At 39.8% G+C, this 24,811-nt stretch overlaps 1 protein-coding gene across 1 annotated transcript; it reads left to right on the top strand.

Annotated features, from left to right (window-relative positions):
- Positions 1-383: 383 nt before the first annotated feature.
- Positions 384-21,446, top strand: SERINC3 (serine incorporator 3; the record flags this gene model as incomplete). Its single annotated transcript, XM_043980978.1, has 10 exons — positions 384-587; positions 7,197-7,358; positions 8,598-8,791; positions 11,171-11,250; positions 11,669-11,806; positions 12,730-12,899; positions 16,005-16,095; positions 16,400-16,583; positions 17,380-17,607; positions 20,487-21,446. Coding segments are annotated over 10 exons (1,590 nt in total), but the record flags the coding sequence as incomplete, so codon positions are not given.
- Between the last annotated feature and the right edge of the window lie 3,365 nt (positions 21,447-24,811).

The raw sequence follows: 24,811 nt of genomic DNA, 5'->3' as shown, positions 1-24,811 counted from the left end.
GCTACTCCTGAGCAACCCTGCCGTAACACCCAGGCAGAGAGGAGCCAGAAAGGCCAAGAACAAGTTCAGGGGCTCCTCAGGGGGCTAATTGTCACCCGTCATTAGGCTCCCCAGGTTAATTGGCCCTCTAAGGGGCCCAGAGCAGAGGCCGCGACCCTGGAACGCCAGCTCACAGCAAGCTGACATCTCTGTCACCCAACGACTCCTCCCCCAGACAGCTCCGCCCCACGACGGCTCCTCCGCTAGACAGCTCCTTTCCCAGACGGTTCCGCCCCCCGACAGCCCCTCTAGCCCCGCCTCCCTTCTCAACCAATGGGCGGTCCCCCGGTTTTGGCGTCTGGGAAGAGGCGGAGGTAGGGCGGAACGACGCGGGTGACGTATGATGCGCGTCGAAGAGGGGCGGATCGCGGTTTCCGTCCCGCGGAACCGTCCGCCCACGGGCTCTGAGGGGGAGGCTGAGGAGGGAGGAGACAGGCAGGCAGGCGGGCAACGTCGCCGGAGCCGTAGCCTACACAGTCGACAACAGTCCGCGGCCCGGCCGCCGCCGCCATGGGGGCTGTGCTGGGGGCCTTTTCCGTGCCAGCTGGGTGAGTGTGGGGGCCGGTCCAGCTCGGTTTGACGGGGGAGGGGAGGGCGACAACGTGCCGACCCCTGGCCGCGAACCTCAAGGTGGTGTCCCGACCGGGGAGGGCCACCGCCCCGCGGAGGGCCGCCTTCTCCGGGCTCCCGTCCTTCCCCCCCTCCTCGTGGCTTGTGGACAGCGACTGTTCCCTACGCGGAGTCCTTTTGTTTATTTTTCCGGCTCTTGGTCCCACCCACGCCGGTCAGGCCCTTACCCCCGAGGCCTGGGAAGGGAAAGGGGACCGGGTGGAGCGCGCCGGGCTGCCTTGGAGAGATTCTGCACTTGGCTTCCCGCTCTGAATCTGACATTTGGGGGTGGGGTGGGGTGGGAGGGAGGGAGGGAGGGAGGAGAGAGGAACAAGCGTTTATTAAGCGCCTACTATTTATCTCATTTGAATCCCATCTGTCGTTTATGGGGGGGGAGGGGAACAAGCATTTATTAAGCCCCTGCTATGTATCTCATTGGATCACGTCTGACATGGGAGGAAAAGGAAGAAGCATTTATTAAGCACTTACTATGCGCCAGGCACTGTGCTAAGCGCTTTACAAATGTTATCTAATTGGATCCCGTCAGACATGTATTTGCCTTGTTGATCTTCGTTAAATGAAAAATGTGTGTAAAGAGAGATAAGCAGGAATGAGTGAGGAAAGATAATAACAAGAATACTTCACATTTATATAGTGCCTTTCTTATAATAATAACTTAGGTAGAGTAGATGCCACTAGTATTATTATCATCATTTTAGAGATGAAGAACTTTTTGTTGTGACTTGCCATTGGTCACAGGACTAAACTGAGCAAGGAGTAGTAGAATCCACCACCTCTGGTTCTTATTTAGTATGTCTGTAGCATTTACTGACCGGGTGATACTTCTAAGGTACTTGGCAGCATTTGGGGTAGCTAAGGTGATGCAGTGGATAGATCCCCAGCCAGGCCTGGAGTGAGGAACTTCTGGGTTCAGATTTGGTCTCAGATAGCTTACTACCTCTGTGACCCTGGGCAAGTTCATTTAACTTCTGTTTACCTCATTTTCCTCATCTGTAAAATGGGGTTAATAATAATAATAATAATAATAATAATAATAATAATAATAATAATAATAGCACCTACTTCTCAGGGTTGTTGTGAGGATCAAATGAGATAATTGTAAAGCCTTTAGCACAAGTGCCTGACAAAAGTAAGCACAGTTATTGTTGACACCTTCTCCTCTCTAGGCCAGAGTTTCCTTCTGTGTAAAGTATAAGTATTTTTAACTTTACAGGATTTTTGTGTGAAGAGCATTCCATAAATTTTAATGCCTTGTCGAAGATATGGGTAGTTTCTATCTTTTATTTTTTTTGGTGGGGCAATGAGGGTTAAGTGACTTGCCCAGGGTCACACAGCTAGTAAGTGTCAAGGGTCTGAGGCCACATTTGAACTCAGGTCCTCCTGAATTCAGGGCCAGTGCTTTATCCACTATGCCACCTAGCTGCCCCAGGTTGGTTTTTATCTTTTCATCTCCTACAGAATCTGGTACAGGGTTTTATACCCAATAGATGATGTTTCTTTTAATTGACCGGAATTAACTTTGGTTGCTGTGTGTGTGTGGTGTGTGTGTGTGTGTGTGTGTGTGTGTTTAGTGGATATGTTATCCTATGGTAAATCTTTTTCCTTTCCCAATAAAGAAGTCACTGTGGCTACTAATCCTGCTCTCAAACAAAATCTCTCCATCCTGTTGTTTGGAAGAGTATCTTGTCAAGACTGTTGATGAGTCACCATACTTAAATTAATTTCAATCAACAAACACTATTAAGCACTTACCCTTTAGGTTAGGAGGGGATACTTACTGGAAGACAAAAATGAAAATAGTCCCTGTATTCATGGAGCTTGTAGTCTGGGAGCAGGGAAATACCAGATAGATGCAAAATGATTTGAAGGAAGCCTGAGCATCTGCAAAGGGCCTCTGGTAGGAGGTGTGGTGCTTAAACTGAGTCTTGAAGGAAATTAGGGATTCTGAGAGAGATGGAGGTGAGAAGGGAATGGGGGACATGAGGGGATATGCATGGGGGACAACCAGTGCTAAGGCAGAGGCAGGAGATGGAATGTTATGCATATGTACAGGTAACAGCAAGAGGAGGCATCATGAACAGACTCTTGCCTAGGAATCAGGAAAACTGGATTTTAATCACCAGTTTACTAATTTTGAGTAAGTCATTTCCTTTCTCCTGGGCCTGTGAGTTCTCTGTAGTTGGATGAAATAAATCACTTTAAAGGTCTTTCTTCCACCCTATGGTTGATTCTTCCCCACCCCAATACAGAAGGTAATTATTCAGGTGTGGTGTCTTTAGGGGGTATAGGTAATAATACCTTTGGTAAGAACCATTACTGGTTTAGGGGAAGGAGGTACCTTAATTGGGAGATTAGAATCAGATTGGCCTCCATCATTTCTGAGGATATTCCTCCTCAAAGGTAAACCTTGGACTATTTGGAAATTATTATTTTCCTACTTTTTACCAAAGCAATTCTAGCCCAAGCTGATGGCCCAGGTTTGAGACCTTAAAAATCACAGTTGAGTTTGCTTTCATCTACTTTATTGCCAAGCAATTTGAGTGACAATATAACTGATTTCTGAAGGTGAAAGATAGTGACCTGCTTTATTACTTCATGCCACTTTAAGATTTGGGATTTCAGATATCTGCCAGTGGAACAGTATAATTTAAAGGTATGGTTTTGAACCTCTAATTTGAGGTATGCTTAGCACAATGCAAAGAACTTTGTATTAACAGTCAGGAGACTTTTGTTTTTGTCCCTATTAATTTCTTGTGTGGTTTGGATAATCTCTTTCCTATTCCTAGGTAGAGTAGGTAATAGATTAGATGATCTTTATGGTCCTATCCAGTTCTAAAATTCTGTGATTCTTTGATGCTAAATGTAAATCCTGTGTTAGCTGCTGGAATCCTATCAGTCAAAAGAGCTAATAATATCAGCTTAAAATAACACATTTGAATATCCGGTCAATTAAATAATTTCATTTGTCAGTTAAAACTACTGAAAGTAACAGTAGTTTTTGCCTTAGAATGCTGTTAGGTGGTTTATTTGTTTTAGTTACTGTAAAAATGATGGCATTAAAAGATTTATTAAGAGCTCCACAAGCCATCCGTCAACAAGCATTTATTAAGCATATACTAAGAGAAACAACTTGTTTTTAATTGAATGTGACACCAAACTTATTTTTGCCAAATAATGGCTTTGTAATTGGGGGACTTGTAAAGTGTTTTGCAAACCTTAAAGTACTATGTAAATGTTGACTACTGTTATTATTCCTACTTTATGAATTGGGACCATCTAGAAGGAGCCAAAGACAGCAAATCAGGATTTACAGAGCAGTTTCAAGGGCCTTGTATCTGTCATCACCATTTGTTACTTTAAGGCAACCACATACTCAACTGTAAGAGAGGCAATATTGCCAACTTAGAGGAGTAATCATACCCCTTTAGTTGTCATTAGAATAAAATTATAGGCTATGCACTCTAGGCTAAAATTGTAGGCTTTCCTTTATGGGATTGCAGCAAAATATCAAGTTACTGTAGGGGCGTGTGAATCGGACAGAAGTCCGTTACTCATCACATATATATACCACGAAGTTGAAAGTTATTATAAGAATTTTGCAGAATAAGTAAACAACAAAGAATTATGAAATTTTAGAGATGGAGGGGACTGTAGAAATTCCTAGATTGAGGTCACATACCCAAGACAATGGTAGGAAACCTTTAATAGACCCCAGGTTGCTTGACTTCAAAACTATTATTTCTATTAAATGTGAGATTGCATATGGAATAAACTAACTGGTGCTATTGCCTTAATCTGCAAAATGCTAGGATTTATATTTTCTGTGAGCCGTTATTAAGATCAGGACTAAGGTTACATAAGGTTACATAAAGTTATTAAGATCAGGACTAGTTCCTGATGGGGTGGGGGCCACAATGAAGGATGCTTTCTAATATGACATTTTGTAAATAATTTCATGAGTTATGATGGCCAAAAATATTTTTAAGGAAAACAATTATTTTCTCAGTGGAATGTAGGTATTTGAGGATAGTTCAAATTATATATGTTACAGTGAAGGGTTGAAGTCTCTGACAGTCTCACAACTTCCTAGGCAAACAGTGATGAAAGAAAATGGGCTTTATTGAGAATTCTTCTCATATTTTAGTGGGGAGAGGGAAGGAAATTGACATTTCTAAACTTTTTTTAGGGCATGTGAGAAAATCATATTGATTACATTTTGCAGTTGATTCTATTTGGTATTACTACTAAGAAATTCAAATTAATTCTACTTTATAAATGATTCAGTTATCTTTGAATCTATTCTGTAATTGATTCTATTCTGTAACTGCCTGAGCCATGTTTCTTTGTCTCTGAGTTAAGTTCAGAAATTCATGAGTCCAGAAGTTCAGTTTTCCCTCTTTGAGTTAGTTTAAAATTTAGTTGTCATATAAATCACCTTAACTCAAAGAAATGCATTATATTTATATAGCCTTACATACCGATGTACAATTAAGGAAAAATCTGTTATCCTACTAACAAGCCTTACAGAATGCCAAGAAGTCTTATTTCTGTTCAAGTGAGCAGATTAACTATCAATAGACCTCTTATCAGTCAACTTTTCCTGACATCAATAAAGAAAAAGGCATTTTTGCTAGCCCCAAATGTCCAGCCAATCATATTGTTTTTGCCACTTACGATACTTCAGACTTTGTGACCAATCATATTTGTTTTCCATCTGTTATGCTTCCTGTTCTTTGTTCTCTTGTACTTCCCAAAACTATATGAAGGGTAGTAAGCCGTGCATTAATGGTCTTTATAGAGCATTGTCCTAATTTATTGGTTACTGTTAGCCTAACTAATAAATTGATCATACTTGGAACTTTGTCGGTTTACCTTAATTTTCAAACATGTCATGTGCCACTGACATTTTTGGAATTGCTTAAGTCACATTTTATTATCTCTGAGTTAAGTTTAGAAGTTGGCTTTTGTGGAAATTATGCATTGTCTAAGTTAAGTTTAGAAGTTCAGTTTTTCTGTGAAATCAATGGTCTATTCTTATGTCAAGGAAATCTGTTCTCTTTCCTACTACAGGGTGAACCAAAAATCACAAAGGGGTACAATCTTGTAAACGGAATAAACTATTTGAAAATAATTTTCAAAAAGTTATTAAAACATCAGACCCTTTTGTGACTTTTGGCCCACCTTGCATTTGTCTTTCAAAGAAGTCTGGTCTGTTTTCTCTGTTCTTCAAGGAAGTCTAGTTTGTTATCCATGTACGACTAACCTTGCAGATAGATTCAGTCAATCAGTAAGGAGACAGAAGAAGGGGCTGTTGCTAGCTGCAAATACCTGATCTCCAGCTAATCATATTGTTCCCCCCCTCTACGATGCTACCTTTTACAATGGATGCTCTTCCTTTTGTCTATAAAAACAATCTATAAGCCCCACCTTGGGGTTTTAGCTACTGATGAGAAAGGAGGTTGAGATCCTATTTATTGGCAAATTCATGCTTTGTTAATAAATCAGTTTTGCTCAGAACTTTGTGCTTCAGTTTACCTTAATTTCAATCACATCACATGCTAATACCTTTTTGAGCTCTGCCAGTTATAAATACCAATTATGGTCCAGTGGTGGTTGAGAAGTGGCTATAGATAACAGCTCAGGTAGATATAATCCATAGGCAGTGAAGGTTATGTAGCTTCTGTCATATCCTGAGAGCCAGACTGTGGGTATAGGAAACCAGGGACCCACACATCTCTGTCTATTTAGTCATCTAATAAATATGACTTTGGAATGTGGTTTGATAAGTTCATGCCTTGAGACAATTCAGTCTGTATTTTTGAGATAAACATATTTGTGATCCATGTTGTGTCATCTTTCTGGAACTCTCATTGTCAGCCATAGGCTGACTAGTAAGACTCTGCTGAGTCCTGATGGCCTTTGGATAAATCTAGGCTGGCATTCTTTAATCCCCAAAACTGCTGTTCCATGTAAGGCATTATATTGGTGGCCCTTGGTAACCAGGAGGCCTATTAAAGAACAAGTCAAATTTTATTGGTTTTTCTTCATTATAAGTTATACTATATTAAATCCATAAGATGACAATAGCTCACATTTCTTTAGCACTTTACATTTTACAAGGTGATTTCCTCACATTGCTATTTCCATTTTTTATAAATAAACTATGGCCCATGATCACATAGCTAGTAAATGGGAGAGCCAAAGTTTGAGATGAGGCCTTGTGGCCCCAGGTCTAGAGCTTTTAATACTTGATATCACACTGTCTTCCAAACATAGACAACTTTTTTTTTTTTTACTAATAAAGAGATGTCCATGTCATATTCCCAATACATTATAACTCTGTTATTACACAGATTTGTATTATTCTCTGGGTTAGATCATAGTTACCAAAATGTAACTTACATGACAAAAACCTGATGAAATGTAGGGTTCACATGTAAAATAAAAGGCTTTCACTGCATTTGAGTCCCATATGTATTTCTCAATGTATAAGGAAAACATTTTATTTTCTTATGTTTCTCTTGCAGATTCCATGCTTGTGCAGCAGTGCATCATGTTTGCTGTGCAGTTGCTGTCCTAACTTCAAGAATTCGACTTTGACTCGCCTTGTCTATGCCTTTATCCTTCTTTTGGGAACAGCTGTTTCTTTTATTATGTTCTCAGAAGGAATAGAAGCACAGCTGAAGAAGGTATTTGAAATGAACTTTGGGCTATAATTTATTATCATTTTAAGTCTTGAAATAACTGTTCATTGGGAAAGATTTAAAATATAATCTAGTAAGATTTAATTGATGTTCTAAATTCATTATTTTCAAAAATGTATTCCAAACCTGCTATTCCAGAAGGAAATAATAATGTTAGTAGTATTTTTCCTTCTAAAATATTAAATGGAAAATTGTATCATAAGTGAGATTATCTTGGGAGGAGAGAAATAAGTTATTTCCTTTACTTTGCTGTCTTAGTATCCTGATCTTCTTTTCCCCCAAAGGGAAAAGATACTTTCTGAGGCACATACTTTCAGTAGACCCTTTGAACCCTGGGACCCACTAGTGTATTTCAAATCTCAAAATGTTTGGCCAAATGAGTTTGGGAAATGTGGGTCTAATTATTTACATATTTGTAAGTTTGAGATTAAGTAAAGCCCTTTGGGATGTGTTTTAGGAACATCATGAAGCTTTCATATTTTACTTCAGAGGTAAGGAAAGATTGTCATAGTAAACATATTCACACTTTGGCCTGACAGCAAAGAGAAACAAAATGAGAGATAGTCATCCAAGCACTCTGTTTCACTAAGTGATTTATTCTTACAAGCAAGGCTAGTACTGCCAAGGTTAGAAGGTATGGGTTATAGGCTGAGAGAGAAATACACTAGAAAAAAATGATCTAACTTACAAACACTTCACATCTGATTCAGAAAGTTCAAATTATTGGAATATTTAGTAATAGGATTTTAGGTGAGTGCACAATGATGGTTTAAAAAAAAAGGAAATTCATTTCGTATCTTTACTGAAGTAGAAATAGAGAAGGTACCTCTGTCACTCCAAATTAAAGGGCTTTGAATCCATTGTTGTCTGAGATACCTACCCAGAGCTCAGGTAATGGGATTAGAGACCAACATAAGCTTTCTGTTTAGAATTTGTGTCAACTTCTGTACTGTGGCTTATCCAGGCATTGTTAAATTATTTAAAGGAGAAACGTACCTTGCTTTACACAAAAATCCCTGAAGAGTTATATGTAAAGCAAACTTTTATAAAGTAAATCTCATTTTAGGGCATTAGGGATGCTCATAACTTAATGGAATCCTATGGTGGTGAACCCTTTGTTAAATCATCATCACTCTCACTTCATCTGGTTTGTAAATCTAGATTTGTATATGGTGTGTTTTCTCAAAATGACATGCACAATAACACTGGAATTTCTTTTTCCAGATCCCTGGATTCTGTGAAGGGGGATTTAAAATCAGGAATGATGATGGCACAAGTGATAACTTTTGTGATGTCCTGGTTGGTTACAAAGCTGTCTATCGGATCAACTTTGCCTTAGCTGTCTTTTTCTTTCTATTCTTTCTACTGATGTTAAAAGTGAAAAGTAGTAAAGATCCAAGAGCTGCGGTGCACAATGGGTATGTGTGATACCTTAATGATTTTTTTTGGGGGGGGGGGCAAAGGGGGTTAAGTGACTTGCCCAGGGTCACACAGCTAGTAAGTGTCTGAGGCTGGGTTTGAACTCAGGTCCTCCTGAATCCAAGGCTGGTGGCTTATCCACTGCGCCACCTAGCTGCCCCCCCCTTAATGATTTTTATTAGGCATTCTTTGTCTTTCTGCTCACATATTTCCATGCCACCCCTGTTTCTGTTGGTACTGTATAGTGTTATTCTGGAACAAATACAGATATGTGGCCTAGATAATTTTAGTATAATGTATGATATCATTTGATCATCATTTTCAGAGTCAGGGAACAGTTAACCTGAGAGAGGAATTCCCCAGGTCAGGCCCCTTTTTCTTGTATTTCACATCATAAGCAGTTTTGCACCTGAAGGAAAATAACCTTGAATATCAGGGTTGTCATCATGAAATAAATCCAGAAATATCATAGTAGGGCACAGATAATGAGAAGTATATTTAAAAAGTCAGTGACCAGAACAAGAACTGGTTAGCTTAGAGTTTTGTCAAAACTATGCTATTAGGGGCATCTAGGTGGCTCAGTGGATAAGACACCGGCCCTGGAGTCAGGAGGACCTGAGTTCAAATCTGACCTCAGACACTTGACACTTACTAGCTGTGTGACCCTGAGCCAGTCACTTAACCCCTATTGCCCCACAAAAAAACCCAAAACCAAAACAAAACATTATGCTATCACTAAGCTGAATATCTCTGAGCCCATGGGGGTTTGGTTTTACTTTTTCCAAGTAGGTGTTGACTATGTTATGTGCAGAAACCCACAGCTCCAGCCATGTAGTTCTGTTTTAGTTCACTCCCAACCTAAGAAGGGGTTAGTCTATGCCTACAGTTTACAACATCATTGTAAATGATGTTGATTCCACTCAACTTCTGGTTGCCTAGGTTGATCCAATTTGTAAATTCCCAACCTGTATTTGGTATGCATAGTTTCTGCCCACATTTTCCCTTGTGAGCCCTAGCTAAGGCATTACTTACTCCCTCTTCACTCCTTTTAAGGTGTCGTGTGACCCAAAATACATTTTATGTAAGTAAGCCCAATATTTTAAATTCAGAAAAGTACCTGTAAAAGTTCCCAGACCTCTATTATAAAGGCCTCTTTACAGATTCCTATTCCAGTCACATTTGCTACTATGGAAACATATGAAACGAGTCTTAAACTCTAGTTAAATTTCACTGTGTATGTGCTGTTAGAGAGTGGAGTGACAGGGAAACTGTTGACCAGTAACTAAAACTGTTGTGAGAGGTGTAACAGAAAAGGGTGAAGCTATCTGTTTAGAAGTTGCAACTTTTAAAATCCTGTCCTGGACCAGGTGACTCAATGTGGGCATTGAGTCCTTGAATTTCTAGACTATATCCCATCTTTGTTCTGTCTTTGACTTTACTTCCATAAGAGAACTATCTTTCCTGATTTGTAACATTGCACATGTAGGAATCATAAATATCTGCCGACATTAATTTTTAGTATCTGCTTGATCTTGTCTTTTTCTCATAGTTATTGGTAACTCACTTTGCAGCTACATGTAAATAAATAGTGAATTCTAACAAATCTTTTAAGTCTTTCAAAAACTGATGTTGTTTCTTCAATACTAGTATTCCTAGGATCACAAAATTTTTTTAGCTGGAAGGGACTTTAACAATAATCTCCAACCCTTTCATTTTGTGGATGAGGAAACTGAAGTTCAGCAATGAAAAAATAACTTGTTTAAGATCATATAAGTAGTTGGTAGCTGATTCAGGACTAAAACCCAAGCTTACCTGACTCCTAGCCCTTAGGGAATATAAGACTGAAAGTCAGGTTATAATTTGCTTAATGTAATCTATAAGAGTCCTTCTAGTCATAAAGGTCTGTTGCTTTTTTAAAGGTTGATTCAATAGATCATTAGCATCCTCAGATTTTTTTGTTTTATGAGTCATTAGTTATGACCAGAAGTTTGCCACTAGAAAGTGTGACTAATTTTTTTTTTTACATAACAATTTATGAAGACACTCTGGCAAAGTGTTGAGAGGCTCTGATTTGCACTAGTTTAAGGTATATGCACACTGATAAAATCCCAGATGCTTGAAGTATTGAAGGATTATGATTAGGTACCAAATTGGTAAGAATGTAAAACTTCATTTATAAAACAATGCAAAATTATGACATGTTATCTATGGTCATGGTTCTCCTTAGATTTAATATGAAGAAACCAGTACAGAAAATCCAGTTGAAATCAGTACTTTTCTTAATGCTTCATTTAACTGGCCACTATATTTCTGCTTTTTAGCAATCTGTTTTTGCATGATGACAAATATTTCAGAGAAACATTTTTATATCTTAATAGGTTCTGGTTCTTCAAAATTGTTGCCATTGTTGGTCTCATGGTTGGATCTTTCTACATTCCTGGGGGTCCGTTTAGCACAGGTATGACTTCCAAATTATAAAATACCATAGTAATCAGTTTGTAATATTTATGTAATATTCTGAAGGCAAGGCATTAATGGATGCCTGTAGCAAATTGCCTGGAAACAGAGGTGTTTGCTCTGCCTCTTTGCCATGTTTTAATAGTGTGTTAATTGGAAGTACTTTGTAATATGGATGAGTTAACATAGGTCCCCATAAGGATTCCAATACCTTTGCTTTTAGTTTTGTTGTAATTTGATATCTTTAACATACACTGAATGATGTGTATGAATTTCTGGTATAGGTTAAACAAGGGCTGAAACAGCCAAACAACTCCCTGATTCTTTTTACCACGGACTCATCTGAATTGAAATCAATGTGATTGTCTTGTCTTAACGTATAATGTGAACTAAGTAACTGTCTTCCTTTTGGTTTGTAGTCTGGTATTTTATTGGAATGTTTGGGGCCTTCTTATACATCCTCATACAGTTGATACTGTTAGTGGACTGTGCCCACTCTTTGAATGAGAATTGGGTTAATCGAATGGAAGAAGGAAACGCTAAGTGCTGGTATGCAGGTAGGTTTCTGAACTGATATCATTAGAGCTAGATTGTGCAAGCCAAGCACGGTTGTTAAAATCTCATTGGTTTCAAATGTGTAAAAGCCATTGCTGATGTTTGGGTTTTTAGAACCACTATTTATTTCCTAGTTCAACCAAATCTCAACTGTATAGTCACAGAATCTTAAAGTTGGAAGGGACTTTGGGATATAGAAGGTTAGAGGTGGAAGACACCATCCTGTCTACTGGAGTTACTGATAGGAGGAGGGGAAGGAAGGATTTAAGATGGTATATTTTTGTATTTATGGTGTGAGATAATATACATGCTTAGATTAGGATGAATAGACATCCCATGTTAGGTAAAATAATCATGTGCTTTGACTTCCCGTCCAATGGATATCCTACATTTGTTCCAGATTTGGAAATGGGTTTTGTATGACTTCACACATATAATTGTTCACCTTCTTCATTGGGGGGAGAAAGGGAGAGAATTTGGAACTCAAAATTTAAAAAGAAAAGAATGCCAGTAAATAATTATTTTTCCTTTTAAAGAAGGGGATGAACTTTAATAGATAAATATGGTAGCAGGGAAACACCAACTTTGTCAGATGGGATTCAAACTCAAGCCTTTAGAGGAAATGGCAGTGCCTTAATCCATTTGTTTATCCCAAGTACAAGTCTGCCTACAGGTAATAAGAAATACTTCCAATTGGATTGTTGAACTGCTTTTCCAACCTAGGAAATCAGAATGACATGATCTAGTACGTGGTTTTAGGTGTTTTGTGAATTTGAGCAAAGTAACATGTTCTTATAACCATGGGACCTCCTATGTTTCCATTTGTAATCATTGACTATACTAAAAATGAAAGTATGCCTCAGTTTATGTGTAGTTGGTTTCTGCTTTAAATTGTGGAAGTTAACATTGATTTCCTGTTTTCTAGTTTTACTGTCATTCACAAGCTTCTTCTATATGGTGTCCTTCATCGGCGTGGTGCTCTTGTATGTATTTTACACCAAAACTGATGGCTGCACTGAAAATAAGTTATTCATCAGTTTAAATCTGATTTTTTGCATTGCGGTATCCATTGTTTCAATCCTTCCCAAAATTCAGGTATTGACATATTTTTTCTTTTACTTTTCCCCTGCTGAAGTCCTTTTTGTTAATATTTCATTTAAAAAATCTGTATGACTTAAATATATTGAATTTTTATAGAAGTTTCAGGAAGCCTGAATTCTGGTCCCTGCTGTACTGGGATCCACCTACTCTTTGTCTCATCTTGGATAAGTCATTCCCCTTGGCTAACTCTTCTGTGAATTAGGGTTGTATTTAGATATTTGTTTAAGGTCCCATTAGCTCTCATAGGAAAAAGGAATGAGAATTATTTGTAGGTTTGTGTAAATATAATTTGTCAATATGGTTTTAAATGGGAAATGAGTTCCCAATCCAAGGATGAATCAGGTAGACTAAATAACCATGTGTCAGAAATGTTGTAGAAGGGATTCCTGCATTGAGTATTGCATTAGATCAGGAGTTCTTAATCTGGGCTCCATGACTTTGTTTTCAATTTTTTTGGCTAGCCATGTTTCACTATAGTTGTGTCCTGGGAAAAAAACACAGAGTCTGCTGATAGGTACTGCTGCCAGTCAGAACATCTAGGAAGCAAAAACAAGGTTTTCGTTATATTCTTAAGCTCACACCTGAAATCCTTGATAAACTCTGGGTCTCATTCACAGGGTTGAGAAAGTTTATATAGTTTTTAATTACATCAGAGGGACAAAAAAATAATTTTTGGTCTTACACCTATGTCAAAGGGTAGGCAGGTTCTTACTTATAACTTGAGGAAAGGAGAAACACAGGACAAACAGTTTGGCCTATAGAGATAAACTAAAGAGAATTACATTTCAAAGCTAGGTGTGTGAGATTTATACTTCAAGGCTACATTTGGAAGGTTTACAGTGGGCTGAGAGGGGGAAGATTTATATGCCAAAACATAACTAAGAGCCAGAGCTTGGCTGTGGATACATAAATAAACAGAGAGGATTTGTTGGGAAATTGGGAAATATAAATGAAGTGTCATAAATTCCTTTTATTCAGGTCTGGTTTCTTATCTTAGAGAAGAAATGCCTGAGAATCTTTAGCTAATTTTAACACATCATAAGAAAGGCTCTAGCCAGCTATAGGACCTTCCCAGCATGAGTGGCAGCTCTGGACCTCAACTAGTAAATGCTAATAGGAGGACTCAGAAACACTTCTGACAATTTTATGCATTTAAAAAACATTTTAAGAAGGAGTCTCTAGGTTCCACCAGATGCCAGAGGGGCCCATAACATTCCAAAAGATATAAAGGCTCCTCCCCTCTTCCACATCAGCCACAGCAGCATGAGACAATAGAAAATAGCACCTCAGTCCTACCTCTGCCACTCACTTAACCTCTCTGGGCCTTAGTTTATTCACCTGTAAAATTGGGGATTTGGACTTGGCCTCTAAGGTTCTTTCTTTAAAGGCTCTATAAATTTTATGGGTGGTCCTTTATGGATCATTAAAATCCAAAAGGTTTAAAATGAACGAAAGCTTTCCAAGAAAAAGAAAAATCTGCTGTTTTTCTTAGTTGATATGGGTAATTTGGTCTTCCTTTAAATAAAAAAAAAGCATTTTGAATTTTGCCTTTATTTGCCATTTTAATGAGTTTATTTGAATCATAAGATCTAGAAAGAACCTTAACTCTCTAGGCCAGTTGACTGATATTACAGAAGAGGAAAATAAAACTAAAAATGGTGAAATGTGACCAAGGTTATATAGGAAGTTAGTAGCAGAGCCTACCATGTCTTCCAACTCACCAATCAAATGCCCTTTCATTATAGTATATGTTAGAAATCTAAAGTGTTTTAATTATATACTAAAATCTCATTATAGTAACATGATCAGGGTGCTACCACAAGATGGTATTATAAGTGGAAGCCATACCACAATGAGGCATACTTTTTTTTTTTTGAGGCATACTTCTAATAACTGAACCCCTAACAATGGGGTCTAAGAAAAGTTTAAGGTACCCAAATACCATGCTATAATTATATTTTTATTCATTTATTTATTTTTTGCGGGACAATGAAGGTTAAGTGAATTGCCCAAGGTCACACAGCTAGTAAGTGTCAAGTGTCTGACGCCAGATTTGAACTCAGGTCCTCCTGAATCCAGGGCCGATGCTTTATCCACTGTGCCACCTAACTGGCCCTTTGCTATAATTATATAGTTCACCACAAAAGGTTTTCCTCAAAACAACCCTGTGAGAAAGGTATATAAGAAGTTGTATCACAACAGAATCTCTGTGCTGGGGCCAGGGTGGGGGGGGGCAGAGTTACCAAGAACATTTTCTCTTTTTCTTTGACTCATTGGTCTGTATTAGTTTTTATTTGAAGTCAAAAATTGTCTTTAAAACTCTTAAGCTGAATGCAAAACCCCTTAATTGATAATGTTTGAGTAAAGAAATTGATAGGGTTCACAAAAGTCAAAAGCTGTTTTTAAAATGTGCTGAGATCTTCTTTTGGGAGAGGTAGCCTATCGTAGTGGACTTGGGAGTGTGTAATTTAAGATTCTAAATGTGGATTCTAATCTGTTTCCCCAGTTTTGGGGGAAACTGACTAAAATCACTGATAAAACGAGTTTAGGTTTTTAAGGGTTCATTGGAAAATAGAAAGAAAAAGATTAAGAACAGAATTCCAACAGCCTGGCATTCTTATCTTTCCTCAAATTTCCTGTGAAATCCTCTGCCGCCACCACCAAGTCAGGAACCCAAAAGCTCAAGAGCTCTCCACGCAGGCTCCCTCTCCTCCTTCCTGTCTCCTCCCAGAAAATAGGAGGCTCCTCAAGTTGATTGGCTGGTAGCCTTGATAGACAGCACCCATGAGCAAACGTCATTTCCTGACGCCAAGGAAAAGCCACAATGCCTCTGAGGCATTTTCCTCATGGTGGAGCTTTCCCACAGCAAGTCTCCAGTAGGTGGCATCATTCCAATCATTACAGGAGACTTAGGTTTAAATTCTAGCATCTTAAATTTATTTTCTGACCCTCTGTTTTATCCCCTATAAAGTATGTATAATCATCTCTGTCCCATCGATCTTGCAGGACTGCTTCAAAGACTAAATATTTGTAGAGTGCTACATAAAATGTTAGCAGTTATATATACACATATGTATTTTTCCTCTTTTTATTAAACAGGAATATCAGCCTCGCTCTGGCCTGCTCCAGTCTTCCATTATTACAGCTTATACCATGTACCTCACATGGTCAGCCATGTCCAATGAACCTGGTAAGGGCCAGTTGACAATATGCTTATTGAAATGAAAATTTGGAGTTTTATCATGTTTGTTTTGGATGAAAACTAGAAATAGAACACATGCAAAATAAATTGTTTCAGGATGATACTTGAAGGTATGTTACGACTCTACCTTTGCATACATGTTATCTCCTGTTGTTTGTCCTTCCTTCTCAAAGAAGACAATGAAATGACATGGGAGGTGAGGTCATGACTTAGACGGAATTGGATTTAAGTGAGGCAAGGCTGCGCAAAGTCACCAGCTTCACTTTACATGTTATCTTTCTCCTGCTTTCAGATCGAACCTGTAACCCAGGCTTATTGAGCATCATCACACAGATAACTATACCCACCTTGACTCCTGGGAACACGACTGTCTCAGTGTCTACCATTGCTCCTCCATTGTCACAGAGCGGGCGGTGGCTAGATTTAGAGAGTTCTGCTGGAATGATAATCTTTGTCCTCTGCCTCCTATGTTCCACGTGAGTTTATGATCACAGCACACACTTAGATAGTGCCTCCACAAGGCATTTAATTTGACCCTCCTCACAACTTGTGGGGAGGCTGCAAAAGTTTTCTCTGTGCTGTTAGTGAGAAACCTTGAGGTCTCAAGGACTGAAGTGACTCAGCTCAGATGCCAATGATGGCAAAGGCCTGAGGAGAACCCAGGTCTCCATATTCTGGCCATGATGCCGCAACTCTCAAAGTTAAGATAGCCTCACACTCGGAGTGAGGTAGGGACATCCTCTGCAATGATGGGACCTTAGTTTTTTCCAAAATAAGTCTCACTGCATTTAGTAGCAGTGGAGCCATTTTAGGCATCCCAAAAATAACACAGTGAAAGCTCTCAGCTGTCTTTTCTAAAGGGAAGTGCAAAGCTAGTATCTCTAAGCATACCTGGGTTCTTTACTTGTATTACTGACCCACCTTCATATGCCTATTAATCATAAGTAAGCTTTGCCAGCAGAGAACGTTAACTGTTCATCTGAAAAGTTCCCAGTTTGAATGAAACAGGAGGGACCGGCCAGAGTGGTGGTTTTAGGAGCCAGATTGCATTTCCCTTGCTTTTCCAGTATAGTGTGGATAGCAGTAGTTGTAAATGGGGAAGCATACTGCCAGGCTGAAGTGGTCTTGTGGCAATCAACAACTCCAATCTGTAAAAGGAGAGTGAATCGCAGAGTAGGTGATAGAATCGAGAAATTCCATACCACCAGATAACAGCAACAACCAAGTGTCATGTCTCCCTTCTGACTTTTCTTTCTGGGGATCCATTTGCAGCATCCGTTCTTCCAACAACAGTCAGGTAAGAAAGCTGACTCTGTCTGGGAGTGACAGTGTGATACTGGATGATGCTTCCTCAAGCGGTCCTAAAGATGTAGAGGATGGGCAGCCACGGCGAGCTGTGGACAATGAGAAAGATGGGGTGCAGTACAGCTACTCTGCTTTCCACTTGATGATGTGCCTGGCCTCTCTGTATATCATGATGACCCTGACCAGCTGGCAAAGGTAAAAGCCCCCAAAATCAAATTTTAGACCTCATAAATTATTGTCATCATTATAATTACTGGTGGTTTATAAACTGCTTTTTTATCATTTCATTTAGTCTTTATATTCATAGTAGCAGCAGCAGTAGCAGTAGCAGTACCAGTCCTGTGATTTCATTAGTATAGGAAATTATCTCTATCAAAGCAAACTTGCAACTATCCTGTGATAGTCTTTGATACCTGGGACCCTGAGATGACCAAGCCAAGATCACATAGCTAGCATATGTCAGAGCGGGACTGGTATTTGGATCTTCTAGACTCCAAGGCCAGCTCTTAATCTACTATGCAATGTCACCTCTTCAGTCCCACTTGGTAGATTAACAAATGAAAGCAAAAATTAAGTGACCTTGCCCAATGCTATCTTTTATTTTAGCCCTCAGACTCTGACAATGATGCTAAAATACTGGCCTTTGCTGACTGCTCCTATAGCTTCTGGAGACTTATTACTAGATCTTAAGCAATGATACTGCACGGAGTCTTTTCATTAGCATAAAATCTTAGAAATTGGAAGTATCAAATTAGCACTGCTAAGTTTTTTGTTTTTTTTTAGTGAGGCAATTGGGGTTAAGTGACTTGCCCAGGGTCACACAGCTAGTCAGTGTCAAGTGTCTGAGGCCGGATTTGAACTCAGGTACTCCTGACTCCAGGGCCGGTGCTCTATCCACTGCGCCACCTAGCTGCCCCCTAAGTTTTTCTTAGATATATCTGAGGAGGGAAAAAATCAGGACAAACACACCAACCAAGATGCAGAATGCTAGCTTATCAAAATACCTTTGCTCATTTGTGCACACAGTCTCAAAGATTTAGTCATCCTTTTTATGGCTGCATGTATGCTTCCACATCACCAGCTGGCTATCACTGGGGTGGCTGACCCCTGACGAAGAGGAGGTTGTCAGTTGTACATATTAGGTGAGGGAGGTGGCCACGCTCACTGTCATCACTGCCTCACCTTCAGGTCTGCAGGGCTGTGGAGAATGGGCAGCCCTGATAGGTTCTCCTTCCATCTGTGGTGGCTCCTCTTCAGTACCGGGCTCCTGCTGTGTCTGAACATTTTGGTTGATCATGCCTCAGGCGGGCATGCTCTTGCATAACATTTTCTTAAGCCCCGATAACGCCCCAAACCTTTCCTCATCCAGGGTTGCTACATAACTGCCAGCCTCCTCCTAATCTAGCTGGCTCGATTCTTGTCTGAAACACGTGAATTTGTTCATATCAATCTTATGTGTAAGTAGTCTAGTCTTCATTGGCTGTGCTGTCCCGCAGAAGGACTTTGGAGGTCATCTAGTCGAATCTGTTGTCAAATTCATGAATCCTTTATATGCTGTGTTGTGGATTTCCCACTACCCCAAGAGCACTGTGCGCTAGGGAAGACAGCTATATTATCAAAGGCATGGCCCGTCTTCTTAGGAGCAGACAGTCTAACAGGCAGATACAACACAGGCACATATGTAATACAAAGGACTGTTATTTCCCTGGTTTTAGGAACTCCCAAGTGAGGAAGCTTCCTCTACCTATGCAAATTGGCACCTACTCTGCAACTTTATTGTCTTAGAGAGTTGCCTTGAGTGCAGTGGTTAAGTGACTTGCCCAGGGTCACAAGTTAACATGTCTTCCTGCCTCTGAGGCCAGATCTTTATTCATTGCACCAGAGGGGTCACACTCACTCCAAGTGCAGCCTGAACCAAATTAAAATATATTGGGAAAATGTTTACTGAAATCAGTAAAAAGACAATACAACATAGATAATAGTAATTTGCTAAGTCAGTATGTAGGGTGCAGGAATCAGTTTCTATTTGAGTTTGACATGACTGCACTATACCACACCACAGCTGCTCCTTTAGTATAAAGTGACATTTAAAAGATGCATACAACTGGTACAAATTACGGTGTGTGAAAAGAATGATCATTATTTTCCTGAGTAGAAGAAAATCATGTTGTATTTGAGCTGGGACTTAGGAAAAATTACAGGAAGTAAAGATGGTAGGGACAATTCTAGGCAAAGCAGGAAGAAAGCCAGCAAGGGACATTTTGGTAGTTGGTCCCTAGTCCTGTTTCACTGGTTCATAAAGTCCATGCGGAAGGGGGATGCAGCAACCTGAAAAAATTCTCCCAGTTATTAGCACAGTGATGAAGAAGTGGTTAATAACCCACCTTCCTCTTTTTTCAAAAGGTTGTCCACTTCTTCATGAAATAGGAACAAAGAGAACAGCTCCCCTCAAAGTCCAAGAGCACAAATAGCAGGCCATCTTGGCTCTGTTGGCTTCATTAGGAGCTCTATTTATTTGGAGTCTGCTTTCAAGGAGGATCTCACGTGAACACGATTCTTTTTTTTTTTTTTTAAACAATCTTATGCTGAAAGCCTCAGCTTCCTCCACAGACCTTACTTGTTTTTGTTTTATTTTGTTTTTTTTTTGCAGGGCAATGGGGGTTAAGTGACTTGCCCAAGGTCACACAGCTAGTAAATGTCAAGTGTCTGAGGTCATTATTTGAACTCAGGTCCTCCTGAATCTAGGGCTGGTGCTTTATCCACTGCGCCACCTAGCTGCCCCTGTGAACATGATTCTCTTTTTTTTTTTTAAGTGAGGCAATTGGGGTTAAGTGACTTGCCCAGGGTCACACAGCTAGTAAGTGTTAAGTGTCTGAGGCCGGATTTGAACTCAGGTACTCCTGACTCCAGGGCCGGTGCTCTATCCACTATGCCACCTAGCTGCCCCGAACATGACTCTTAATCAGATGATGGTATCCACTTCTTAAATATGCCAGGGATTCAGACAGCAAAATCCGTCAAGAGGCCTGGGCAGTAAGGTGAATGTTGTGTCTTCTATCTTCTTCTCTTTCTAGCCCTGATGCAGAGTTCCAGACAGTGAGGAGCAAGTGGAGCCCGGTGTGGGTGAAGATCTCCTCCAGCTGGGTTTGCCTCGTCCTCTATCTCTGGACCCTTGTGGCACCGCTTGTCCTCACCAACAGAGACTTCAGTTGAACCTCCAGGAGTTGTCACACAGCCTTTGTGCCAAGAGCCAACATCCTTGTATTTCGCTTCAACTAAAATATTAATTGAACGCTTCCCAAAAGTTTGGCTCTATCCAGGTATACCCAAGGTTACTAGATGAATAATACTTTGAAGCAGGATCTAAACTTTTTCTTTTGATATATTATGTTTATTTGTAACACAAAGTACAAAGTGAATATTATTGCATTTTTTTAAAAAGGAACTACAGCTGTGCTGTGAAGAGAATTCTGAAAAAAAAAATCTGTAGATCCCTGCAGCTTAGATTTAAATTGTTTAATAGAAAAAAATGGAGGGTTGGAAACCCTCCTTAATATATTTGGATCAAAATGTCTGTAGAAAACAGAAAAGAATGTACTGCTTCACACAAACACTTTGGTCTCTAGAAGGCCAGTTTTCTCATGTTTTTCCTACATTCCAGTGCACAGGTTTAAGGAGTATGCTCTCTCTTTCCTGAGGGAAGCCCTCCATACCCTTTCCCAGGCCAGAGGTCTCAGAACAACGTGTCTCTTGCTTTCAGAGTTTAGTTCTTTTCAGATTCATACATTTTTTACACTATAATAATATGATGCTGCTTGATCTCAAGTCTATGGCTTTGCCAAATATGATTTCAGTGAATGCTTTCAAGGTTTATTTAAGTGGAAAATTAGCCTGGAAAACTGCTCCTTATATCCAGTGTAATTTTCATATCAAGAAAAATGTGTAAAGCAAAAATGCACGTGAACTTTTCTGTCAGCACTTCAGCCATTTGCACTGTAACATATTTGATTAAATATATCAGGATTTTAAAGAAATTTTACGGGCTCTTCCTTAAACAGTTCAGCATTACCTTATCAGCAGGTTTGGTATGGTATGGAGTCATATTGATGATTCTGCAATAAATATGAGTGGGAAAGGAGTGGGGTTACTCACAGTATGCTTGAGAGATTGCAGATGAGCCTCTTGAGTCATACACTGGTACCTGCGTGGTACTGAACAAAAGAGGAGGGGGCTTCCTCTTGTGAAAGGTTAGTGAGAAACAGGTATTAGAGTAGTAGCACCAGAAGATGTGAAGGATTTATCTGCATTTGGGAAAAGCCTAACTATGCCCAGTAACTCAAAGTGACACTTGAGGACTCTTTTACCATGTACGTAGCACTGTGTTAGGGGCAGCTAGGCGGTTCACTGGCTAGTGTGCTGGGCCTGGAATCAGGAAGACTCATCTTCAAATCTGGCCTCAGACACTTACTAGCTGTGTGATCCTTGGTAAGTTCCCTAACTCTTTTCCTCAGTTTCTTCATCTGTAAAATGAGCTGCAGAAGGAAATGGCAAACCACTCTGGCATCTTTCCCAAGAAAACCCCCCAGTGGGGTCTCAAAGAATGGCAGAAAGCACTGTGTTGGTTGCTAAGGACAATACAAAGAAATATACTGTGGTACCTGACTTCTAGGAATTATAATTGAGTAGTTGAGTACACATATGTTGAGTGCCTGCTATGTGCAGACTATCAAGAAAAGACATGACCCTTGCTCTTGAGGAGCTTAGAATGAGCGGCACAAAGAGTGTGCTATGGGAATTCAGGAAGAATCATACTGGCTAAAGCAGTAGTAAAAGGCTTCCTATGGAGGTTGGACTTGAGCTGGACCTTGAATTAATAAGTATTTATTAATATGCGAGGCTACGCTGGAGATACAAAAACAAAATTGAAATTTTCCCTGCCCTTGAGTAGCTTGGATTCATTTGGTAAAGATGATGTGTACATACGTAAGTATGAACATAATAATAGGAAGGTGATTTGGGAAAATATATTAGCAACTGGGTGGGGCCATCAAAAAAAAAGGAGGTGGCATTTGTGTTGAGTTTGGAAAGGAAATGGGGATTCTAAGAGATAATGTTGTTTTTTGGTTTTTCGGTTTTTTTCAGGGTAATGAGGGTTAAGTGACTTGCCCAGGGTCACACAGTAAGTGTCAAATGTCTGAGGCTGCATTTGAACTCAGGTCCTCCTGACTCCAGGACCAGTGCTCTATCCACTGCACCATCTAGCTGCCCCTCTAAGAGATAATGTTGAAGAGGGTGAGGGTGTGCATTCCAGGCATGAGGCTCAGCCTCTGCAAAAGCACCAAGATGGGAAATGGAATGTTGCATGTGGTGAACAGCAAGATAGCCATTGCCTGGACAGGAGAAAGCACAAAGAGGGCAGAATTAATAACACTGGGAGGGCAGATTGAAAGCACTTTAAATAAAGAACTTTAAATGCCCAATAGAGGAATTTTGTGTTTGATCCTTGAGGTGAGAGAGAACTACTGCTGTAGTTTGAGCAGGGGAGTGACATGATCAGAACTGTGTTTTAGGAGAGTTACTTTGGCATCAATATGGAGGATGAGTTGGAAAGGGGAAAGACTAGAGGCAAGGAGACCAACAGGAAGCTATCGCAGTAGTCTAGGTGAGAAGTGATGAGGGCTCTAGGAGTGCAAAGAGATGTTGGGAAAGCCAAGTCACCAAGATCTGGATATGGGGGGGTGAGGAAAAGTGAGGTGTTGAAGATGACAGCCCCCTAGGTTGTGAACTTGGAAGAATGGTAGGGCCCTCAAAAGATCGCATGGGGTTAGGATTTAGACAGGCAGAAAAATGAAGGTAAAAGTTATTCCAGGTAGGGGAAACAACATGAGAAAAAGCTTAGAGTTGCAAATACTCTTATTCCCCCAAGGGTACCATCATCTTCAATCCTCAGCTTCATGTTCCCAAGACAGGAGATTTGACCTGTTGGAATAAAGGCTTTTGGTAGGACAGTGAGTTGTAATGAGCAGCAGAAGAAAAGGTTGGATGGATTGGAATAGAGATAGGATATGAGGGCATCAAAAGTCAGGCAGAGGGGGCAGCTAGGTGGCGCAGTGGATAAAACACTGGCCTTGGATTCAGGAGGACCTGAGTTCAAATCCAGCCTCAGACACTTCACACTTAACTAGCTGTGTGACCCTGGGCAAGTCACTTAACCCTCATTGCCCTCAAAAAAACAAAAAACAAAACAAAAGTCAGGCAGAAGGGGCAGCTAGGTGGCATAGTGGATAGGGTAAAGGCCCTGGAGTCAGGAGTACCTGAGTTCAAATCCAGCCTCAGACATTCAACACTTACTAGCTGTGTGACCCTGGGCAAGTCACTTAACCCCAATTGCCTCACTAAAAAAAAAAAGTCAGGCAGAAGTGTATACATGATAGGTAGTGGAGAGCCACAGAAATATGTTGTCTTTACTATATAGGTCAATGGACACATTGGCTTACTTTGTCCCTTCTATATGTAGAACAAGAGACAATCAAGTTTACCTAAGTATCTGATGAAAGCTGTATCTGAAGGCTTCTTCCTACACAGCCATTAGCTTTGTAGGAATAAATAAAATCAGAGGCACCATCACTTTAAACCATGAAAACATTCTGAATCATCAGCTATTGTCATGGTGGCATCATCCCATTGCCTACTTAGTCAACTATCAGCCCATCCTTTGCTCTGTAATGATGAAGACATCCTTCTCATTACAAATAGGAAAATGACCAAGAACCAGTTCAAATGCCACAGGCATGTTTGGTATATTTTTTTTTCCTTTTTTAAAAATTTGTAATAAAGTATTTTTTTTCCCATTACATGTAAAGATAGTTCTCAACTTTTGTTTATACAAGCTTTCCAATTTCAGATTTTTCTTCCTCCCTCCCCTCCCTCCCTCCTCCCCTAGACAGCAAGTAATCTGATATAGGTTTTATATATATATATATATATATATGTAAAATAACATTAAACATATTTCTGCATTAATCATGTTATAAGAGAAAAATCAGAGCGATGACAAAAACCTCAAAATAGAAAAACAGCACCAAAGACAAAAGAAATAGTATGGTTCATTCAGCATCTATACTCCACAGTTTGTTTTTTTTTCCCTGGATTTGGAGATCCTCTTCTATCATGAGTTCCCTGGAAATCTTCTGTACCATTGCATTGGTGAGAAGAATATAGTCCATCACAGTAGATCAACACAAAATGTTGATGATACTGTGTACAATGTTCTTCTGGTTCTGGTCATCTCACTCATCATCAGCTCACGCAAGACCCAGGTTTCTCTGAACTCCTCCTGCTCATCATTTCTTACAGCACAATAGAATTACATTACATTCATATACCACAACTTGTCCAG

The sequence above is a fragment of the Dromiciops gliroides genome, chromosome 2 (genome assembly GCF_019393635.1).
Source record: "Dromiciops gliroides isolate mDroGli1 chromosome 2, mDroGli1.pri, whole genome shotgun sequence".
NCBI classification, from domain to species: domain Eukaryota; kingdom Metazoa; phylum Chordata; class Mammalia; order Microbiotheria; family Microbiotheriidae; genus Dromiciops; species Dromiciops gliroides.
This window is presented reverse-complemented; position numbering and strand designations above follow the sequence as displayed.